At 50.6% G+C, this 8,966-nt stretch overlaps 1 protein-coding gene across 1 annotated transcript; it reads left to right on the forward strand.

Moving 5' to 3' along the window:
- Positions 1-1,616: 1,616 nt before the first annotated feature.
- Positions 1,617-5,004, forward strand: LOC100101600 (granzyme H). Its single transcript, XM_002718110.6, has 5 exons — positions 1,617-1,764; positions 2,587-2,734; positions 3,215-3,350; positions 3,553-3,810; positions 4,750-5,004. Exons 1-5 carry the CDS (start codon positions 1,710-1,712, stop codon positions 4,894-4,896), a joined length of 744 nt encoding a protein of 247 aa, XP_002718156.4. The 5' UTR covers positions 1,617-1,709; the 3' UTR covers positions 4,897-5,004.
- The last annotated feature ends 3,962 nt before the right edge of the window (positions 5,005-8,966 follow it).

The following is an 8,966-nucleotide window of genomic DNA, read 5'->3' on the forward strand; positions in this document are numbered from 1 at the left end:
CAGACAATTAGGCAAGAAAAAGCACCCACCTGAAAAGGAAGAAGTAAAATCATTCCTTCTTGCAGATGATAGGACTTACTAGAAAGAAAATCCCAAAACATCCATCAAAAAACTAGTAGAGGTAATAAGTGAATCTGACAGGGCCATTGCCATGGTGTAGTAGGCTAAGCCTCCAACCACAGTGCTGACATCCTATATGGGCAATGGTGAGTCCCAGCTGCTCCTCTTCTAATCCAGCTCTCTGCTATGGCCTGGAAAAGCAGTAGAAGATAGTCCCAAGTCCTTGGGCCCCTGCACCCACACAGGAGACCCGGAAGAAGCTCCTGGCTCCTGGCTTCAGATCGGCCCAGCTTCAGCCGTTGTGGCCATTTGGGAATGAATCAGCAGATGGAAGACCTTTCTCTCTCTCCCTCTCTCTGTATATAACTCTACTCTCAGATAAATAAAATCTTAAAAAATAAATTTAAAAAAATGAATCTGACAAATTACAGGATAGGAGATCACTTATGTTTCTATACACCAGCAATGAACAATCCAAAAAGGAAATTAAGAAAATAGCTCCATTTATGAGAGCACCTAAAAATAACAAAATACCTAGAATTAAATTAATGCAAAAACAGAAACTTGAGCCTTCAGAATCCAACCATTTAGAGATACTCAGTTGTTGCTATCACAGAAGTGGTCCTGGTCTACCTAGACACAACGTCCCACTTTCAGTGTAGTGAGAACATCAGCATAGTTTGTTTAGCAAACATTTACGGTGAACTGAACGTGTGCTGGGCCTGTGCTGTAAGTGTGACCCTCTGCACAGAAGACTGAGAACCCTAAAAAGACAATGGCCGACCCTTGTCTAGCATGCTTTCTGACTTGACATGGCATCAGTGATTTAGGAACCTGAGCATCCTTTGGGGAACCATCTCTTTCTACCAGTTCATGCAGTCTCTGAGACTGGCCCCAAACTAACCTAAGATGTAGGAATGACCTAGGCTTATGAAATCAATGGATTTAATTCCTAGAATCACAGTAATTTGTTCATTTGGGTCAATCCACACCAACTGCAGGACTTTTGTTTTAAAAAAAAAAGGTGGGGAGGGGAGAGGGGCATTTGTAATTAAGCATGATGTTTAAAAATCTCTCAGTAAAGACACTGCCACAATGAATGGGTCACTAGGTGGGCTCAGTAGATGGTGACCATGGTTTATCTCTGCCTTGTGTATCACTCTCTTGGCCTTGCAAAACTCTATTCCAGTCATTGGTGTTTCTGTCTCTTCCACTAGATGACCAGCTCTCTATGGAAGGGAGGAGACATATCTCCAACATGCTCGGTCCTAACACAAAAGAAAGACCCAAACATTCATCTGCTGAAGGAATTGTCCTGATGGACTCAGGTGTCTGGGGCCTCCCACAGTCCTCACTTGTACCCTGGGGTTCCTGCTCTGGGCTGGGACAGGTGGTGGTTTGCTGTGAGTCAGCAGCTGTGGGTACCGATGCGGTCACTGCACGATTCTCACACAACCTCTTAGAAGACGTCATCAGGCTCAGGCAGTGGGGGTGGGGCGCTTTCATAGAAAGCTATCCACAAAGAAGTACCGGAAAACATGAGGTCACTGAGCCCACCCTTTCTCCTCTCTCCGCCCCCACCCCGGGAACTAAAAGAGAGTAAGGAGGAAGCATCAGCAGCTCCGAGCTGCGCAGTCTTTCCTGGGAAGATGCAGCCACTTCTGCTCCTGTTGGCCTTCTTCCTGCCCCCCTGGGCAGAGGCAGGTGAGTGCCCACCCCCGCCTCAGAGGCCTGACCCCACTCCACGGTAGGCACAGACCCCCTGCCCCCTCCTCACAACCTGACACGTCTTCTACCAGCAGCATTCTGAAGCCCCACTCCAGTGCCATACAGAACTCCAGGTACGAGGCTGGGTAACGGTCAGCCAGAAGGCTGGGCAGAAGGCTGTTCTCAACAAGGGCCAGAGGCTGCTATTTCCTCCTCTACACCCCTCCCCATTGACTGGAAAGCAAGACTTTCCTAGAAATGCATGACAGATGGGAAAAGAGAAAACATTAATTCTCCTGAAGAAGGTAGAGAGGACCTAGCTTCTGAGTCTGGGATGAGACAGCTGCTCCCTTCCCCATCTGCTTAGCAGAGAAGCCCAAGGTCAGCTGACCCCAGAGTCGTAATCATTGCCCTAAGAACTCAGCCTGCCCAGGGGCAAGGCCCGGGTGAAGCCAGGGCAGGTGTGCCAAGTGGCCGGCTGGGGACAGGATGCCACAGGCACTTTAGCCTTTCCTCAGTCCCTGTCTCCAGCTCTGTTTTCTTCCCAGGCCTGTGGTGGCTCCCCTCCTTGCAGGGTTGAGTCACTGTGGAAGACCCGAACTTCTCTGCTTCCCAGAATCCTACCGGCACTGCCCTCCTAGCCCTCATCGACAGGTTAACACGGGCCACTGCTCCACGCAGCCAGTGAGCACTTACTGATGTCAGGCCTTAGGAGACAGGCTGTAACAATGTCTAGGTCCCTAAATTCAGCTCCTGGCCATGAGTGCCATCAAGAAAAGGCCCGCCCCTTGAGTGCACATGAGCAGAGTTTTCCTGCAGGGGAGATCATCGGGGGACATGAGGCCAAACCCCACTCCCGCCCCTACATGGCCTATCTTCAGTACTGGAAAGATAATAGGAAGAGGACATGCGGAGGTTTCCTGGTACGAGAGGACTTTGTGCTGACAGCTGCTCACTGCCACGGAAGGTGAGGAACAGCACACAGCCCACTCCCCACCCCAAACCAGGAAAAGCTGCACAGAGACTCCCAGGGCTCCCAGGAACACGTGTGCAGGGGGCTCCTAAGAGGGTGAGAAAGAGGACAGGAGAGTCTTGTGGCAAAAGGCAGGTTGGTGCCAGAGGCCTTGCTCAAGTGGGGAAGAGCAGAGGGATCAACTCTGCCGTACTGAGAGCTAGGAGCTTGCTTTGGCATCAGAATGCAAAATGAAGAAACCCCGTGTGTTTTCCTGTGAGTAAGTGACCCCTGAGAACCAACAGCTACAACATTCCACCTCCACTGTTGAGAAGCGGAGGGCACAGACAGCTCAGCCCCAGGGGCCCCTGGTTTCCTGGATTCCCCCTCACCTGCAGCCCTACCCTGCCCCAGCTGTCAGCTGGTCTTCACAGCTCCTGGGCTGTCTCCCCTGTGCGTCCACACCTCCCCATCCCCACTCTGCTCCCTGTGCAGCTCAATAAATGTCACCCTGGGGGCCCACAACATCAAGCAGCAGGAGAGGACGCAGCAGGTCATCCCCGTGAGAAGAGCCATCCCCCACAAGGACTATAAACAGAAGGGCTATATCAACGACATCATGTTACTGCAGGTAGGGCACTCCTACTGCTCTTGCTCTCCCTGGTCCTATTGTTGACTCTCCCACTGTAAGGCTGCTCCTTCCCTCCATTCCATCCTGGCCACTTGGCCTGTTCCGGTGCTCCAGAAAAGAGGGAAGATGGGGCAGCCTCATCGTGGTGTCCAGGTCCAGATGGTCACTGGCTGAGACAGACTATCTTGCCTCTTCCCAACAGCTGGAGAGAAAGGCCAAGAAGACTAAAGCTGTGCAGCCCATCAGCCTGCCCAGGGGCAAGGCCCAGGTGAAGCCAGGGCAGGTGTGCCAAGTGGCCGGCTGGGGACAGGATGCCTCAGGCACTTTAGCAACCACACTGCAGGAAGTGGAGCTAACCGTGCAGCAGGACCAGGAGTGCGAGTCCCTCTTCCGCGGCTATTACAGCAGGGCCACGGAGATCTGTGTCGGGGACCCAGAGACCAAAAAATCTTCCTTTAAGGTGAGACTGAGCAATCACCCGGTTTGCCTCTAGGGAGGGAGATGTTTGGGGGAAGATTTGGAACCTGGAGACCCAAGCAGTGGGGGGCTCCCTCACCTACCAGCAGAAGCTTAGAGTTACTGCCAAGTAACTAAGTCCTCAGCAGCTACAAAAGGGAGTCTGTTGATTGCTGCTCCTCTGGAAGGATGGGTTTGCACCACGCTGTCCCACCCCAAGTCACAGAGATTAAAAAATGATGCTCCTGAATGTGCAGAAATTATAACAGGGGGCTTCCTCAGAGCCGCCACCCACCTAGGTTAATGGGCTCATCCTCCATGCAGGATCTCAGCCCCCTGGTCTGCCTTCAGGCCTTTTTTTTTTTTTATATGAAAGACAGAGTTACAGAGAGAGGTAGAGACAGAAAGAGAGGTCTTCCATCCGTTGGTTCACTCCCCAAATGGCTGCCATGGCCAGAGCTGCGCCAATCCGAAGCCAGGAACCAGGAACTTCTTCCGGGTCTCCCATGTGGGTGCACAGGCCCAAGGACTTGGGCCATCTTTTACTGCTTTCTCAGGCCATAACAGAGAGCTGTATTGGAAGAGGAGCAGCCAGGTCTAGAACCAGTGCCCATATGGGATGCAGGCACTTCAGGCCATGGCTTTAACCTGCTGCGCCACAGCGCCGGCCCCACCTTCTAGTCTTTAAATAGTGGCCTGGAACTCTCTGAAGGAGAGGATCCCAGGATCTGGGGAGAAGATGCAGGCAGGACTCTGGGGTGAGGTGAAGAAGAAATGCTGTCCAGGGTCAGAGCTTGGCAGCTAAGGGGCCCATGGCCTGCCTTACCCTCTGGCCTCCCACATGCAGGAAGTGCCATCTGCCTTCTCCAAGAAGGGTTTGGAATGGCAAGGAGGGCAGGGTCAGGAGGAGACCAGTTCAGCCTCTCTCTCTCTCTATTTGCAGGGGGACTCTGGAGGGCCCCTTGTGTGCAACAACGTGGCCCAGGGCATTGTCTCCTATGGACCAAAAGAAAGAAATCCTCCTCCAGTAGTCTACACCAAAATCTCAAGTTTCCTACCCTGGATAAAGAAGACCATGAAAACCCGCTAACTGCAGGAAGAAAACTAAGCCCTCTCTGTGACTCACCATCTTCCCTTGAACTAGATCCACAGTTACCCCAGGCAGGTGCCAGCAACTAAATAAAGGTCTCTTAGCTGAGTGGAAGGCTGGCTGCTTGTTTATTCATTGACCCTCACTCACCTGTGCTAAGCAGGCCATCGATGGATCCTGATGTTTGCTTTTTCCTCTTCCTTCTCTCCTCGCCACCTCCCCAAACCCCACACACGGCTCCTTCTTACCCCATCCAGTCTCTCTAGGGCCTGCCCTTCTGCAAGGGCTGAAGCTGGGCCCCATCAGGAGAGATCATGGACCCCTCTGGTCCTGGGGCTCGAGATGAACTCCCTGCTTCCCCTGTGTTATGTAACAGATAGAAGGGGATAACACCAGAGATTTTTTTTTTTGACAGGCAGAGTGGACAGTGAGAGAGAGACAGAGAGAAAGGTCTTCCTTTACCGTTGGTTCACCCTCCAATGGCTGCTGCGGCCAGAGCACCGTGCTGATCCGAAGGCAGGAGCCAGGTGCTTCTCCTGGTCTCCCATGGGGTGCAGGGCCCAAGCACTTGGGCCATCCTCCACTGCACTCCCTGGCCACAGCAGAGAGCTGGCCTGGAAGAGGAACAACTGGGACATAATCTGGTGCCCCGACCGGGACTAGAACCCGGTGTGCCGGCACCGCAAGACAGAGGATTAGCCTATTGAGCGGCGGCGCCGGCCACCAGAGATTCTAGAGGCCAAGCAGGTGCAGCTGGGGTCCCTGCTCAGGGACATAGCCCCACCCACTGTGGCAGGGGCACGGCCCTCCTGAGCAGTACATTTCTCCCTCACAGTTGGGGTGGTGGGTGGCGGGTGGGGCTGGTCCTTAAGTGGCACCTTATTCACAATTGAACTTAGTTTCCTTCATGCCCCTGCCCCAAAGCCCAGAGCCCAGCCTGCCCTCTAGCCCCCAGCCTGCCCCTTCTTCCCCATCCCTGATGACAGTTCTCAGACTCTTGTCCTCTCCTCTCCAGACCACACTGATTTAAGCTGGTTCCTTCCTCATAGTCCCCCTCCTAGGACATCCAGAACCTCCTGTGGTTCCATCAGGGCTTCACCACGGGGAGTGCCAGCTCAGTTCAGGCTCAGCTCAGGCTGTGGCTGAGAAGAGGCCTCAGAGGGACCAGGGCAGTGCTGGCACTAGGCATGCCCGCTGAGGACAGGGCTGGCAGGGTCTCTCTCCAGAATCCTCAGCCTGGCCCCATCTCTCACCTGGGCAGGACTAGTTCAACCCCCTCACTTACAGTCCAGTGTCCTCCCTCAAGCTCAGGACACCTGAGCAGCCTGAGCCCCTGGCAGCCCATCTCTCTCTCTCTTTTTTTTCTTTTTTTTTTTTGACAGGCAGAGTGGACAGTGAGAGAGACAGAGAGAAAGTTCTTCCTTTTTTTGCCGTTGGATCACCCTCCAATGGCCGCTACGGCCGGCGCATCATGCTGATCCGAATCCAGGAGCCAGGTACTTATCCTGGTCTCCCATGGGGTGCAGGACCCAAGGACTTGGGCCATCCTCCACTGCACTCCTGGGCCATAGCAGAGAGCTGACCTGGAAGAGGGGCAACCGGGACAGAATTCGGCACCCCGACCAGGACTAGAACCCGGAGTGCCGGCGCCGCAAGGCAGAGGATTAGCCTAGTGAGCTGTGGCGCTGGCGCCCATCTCTCTTGACCACTGCTGGCCTCTAGGCTGAGCCTCCCTGCTGGGCTCCTGAACGTCACCCTCTTGCATTCAGAGGGCTCCTCTTGGTAGCAGGTCTGGAAAGCACATTTTTTCCCATCAGCAACAAACAAATACTTACTGGTATTTAGTAAGCGTCAGATATTGGGGATATGCATGAACACAGTAATGGATCAATCACCTGATCCCAAGTGAAACTGACAGTTAAAGACTTTAACCCCCTCTCCATCTTCCAACTAGTCCATAAGGCCTAGATCTATGTGTAAGATCCATGGGAATAAAGTATTTGTATCTGATTTTTATTCCTGATATGGTTGTATGAATACTACTCTAGAACAAAGCAGCATATGGGATTTGGAAATGACTTTAATCATTTGGTTTCTGGGTGTGAAGTTACCAAACTATGTTTATTCCCCCAGATAATCCCTTTCACCTAGCAGACAGGGCAGCAGGTAGAGAGGAGGAAGACTCCTCAAAATGGGAGAAAATATTTACAACTATGCACCTGATAAAGGATTAATATCCAGATTTTATAAAAACTTAAAAAAATAAATAATGCGGGCCGGCGCCGTGGCTCAATAGGCTAATCCTCCACCTTGCGGCGCCGGCACACCAGGTTCTAGTCCCGGTTGGGGCGCTGGATTCTGTCCCGGTTGCCCCTCTTCCAGGCCAGCTCTCTGCTATGGCCAGGGAGTGCAGGGAGGATGGCCCAGGTGCTTGGGCCCTGCACCCCATGGGAGACCAGGAGAAGTACCTGGCTCCTGCCATCGGATCAGCGCGGTGTGCCGGCTGCAGCGGCGGCCATTGAAGGGTGAACCAACGGCAAAAGGAAGACCTTTCTCTCTCTGTCTCTCTCTCTCACTGTCCACTCTGCCTGTCAAAAATAAAAAAATAAAAAATAAAAAAAAAGAAGCAACTTTATAAAAAAAATAAACAATGCAAACAATCCAGGTAAGACATGGACAAAGGATCTAAATAGATTTAAAAAAATACAAATGACCAACAAACACATGTAAAAATATTCAATATCACTAACCATCAGAGAAATGCAAAGCAAAACCACAATGGGATTCCATCTCACTTCAGTTAGTATGGCTATGATCAAAAAGACAACAAATAAAAAGTGCTGGCAATGGAGTGGAGAAAAGGCAACCCTTACATACTGCAGATGGCAGTGCAAATTGTCACAGCCATTATGGAGAGTAGGATCCAGGTTCCTCAAATAATTAAAAACAGAATTACCATATGACCAGCTATTTCAAAGGAAATGAAATCAGCATTGAAAGAGATACTTGCACTCCTGTATTCATTGCAGCACTGTTCACAATAGTCAAGATCGGAAATCAATCTAGATGTCCCTCACTGGATGAATGGATAAAGACAGTGTGGTATATGTATACAGAGTGGAAGATTACTCAGGCATGATGAAGAACGAAATTCTGACATGGGCAAAATGGATGGAAATGTATGCTAATTGAATAAGCTAGGCCCAGAAAGACAAATGCCATCTGTTTTCTCTAATATGTAGAAGTTTTTTCATATATTAAATTTAAAATTGTGATTATTAGAGACTGGTGCTGGAGATCTGACCATGGGTGGTAAAGTGTGTGAATGGTGGTGCAGTCATGTGAAGGCAATGGGTTCTGCTGTTTGCTGGAAGAGCAGGAGTACTATAGTCTGTGATGAAGGAAATGCCTGCCACGATTGGTTTATGCTGTGTCTATCTGTTGAAATATTGTACTATAGGTCATCAAAGAAGGAGGTACCTTTCTCTGAAGGGAGGAGAGAACTTCCACTTTGACTACGACCTTGTCTAAATATGATCAGAGTTGGTGAACTCAAAAGGCTTCCATAGCCTTGGCAATTCATGACAAGAGCCTAGAGTGATTACTAACGCCATAAACAAGAGTGTCAATTTGTTAAGTCAACAACAGGAGTCACTGTGCACTTACTCCTCATGTAGGATCTCTGTCCTTAAAGTGCTGTACATTGTGATTTTATGCTATAACTAGTACTCAAACAGTATTTTTTACTTTGTGTTTCTATGTGGGTGCAAACTGTTGAAATCTTTACTTAATATATGCTAAACTGATCTTCTGTATATAAAAAGTGTGGGGAGCAGGGCCCGTCTCCCGTAACATGGCAGGGCCCATCGCCCAGGAGACAAATAAGTACTAAGACTGTGGACAAATAAATACTGAGGACAAATACTGAGATTACCGAGACTAGAATAAACTACTGGAACTGCTAAGACTAACTCTATGCATCTGATCTCCCACCATATGGCGTTGAGAGGGAGTAAACAACTTCCACACAGCTGCCTCACCAATTCGACCAACAAGCTGCAGGAGCTGAT

Source organism: Oryctolagus cuniculus, chromosome 12 (assembly GCF_051225735.1).
Source record: "Oryctolagus cuniculus isolate XC-2025 breed Fujian yellow rabbit chromosome 12, ASM5122573v1, whole genome shotgun sequence".
NCBI classification, from domain to species: Eukaryota; Metazoa; Chordata; class Mammalia; order Lagomorpha; family Leporidae; genus Oryctolagus; species Oryctolagus cuniculus.

Excerpts from the sequence above, each read along its gene's own strand:
- LOC100101600 (XM_002718110.6), top strand. The coding sequence starts at position 1,710 with ATGCAGCCACTTCTGCTCCTGTTGGCCTTCTTCCTGCCCCCCTGGGCA. Across the intron at positions 1,765-2,586 it reads GCCCCCCTGGGCAGAGGCAG|GGGAGATCATCGGGGGACAT; the intron begins GTGAGTGCCCAC and ends GTTTTCCTGCAG. Across the intron at positions 3,811-4,749 it reads CCAAAAAATCTTCCTTTAAG|GGGGACTCTGGAGGGCCCCT; the intron begins GTGAGACTGAGC and ends CTCTATTTGCAG.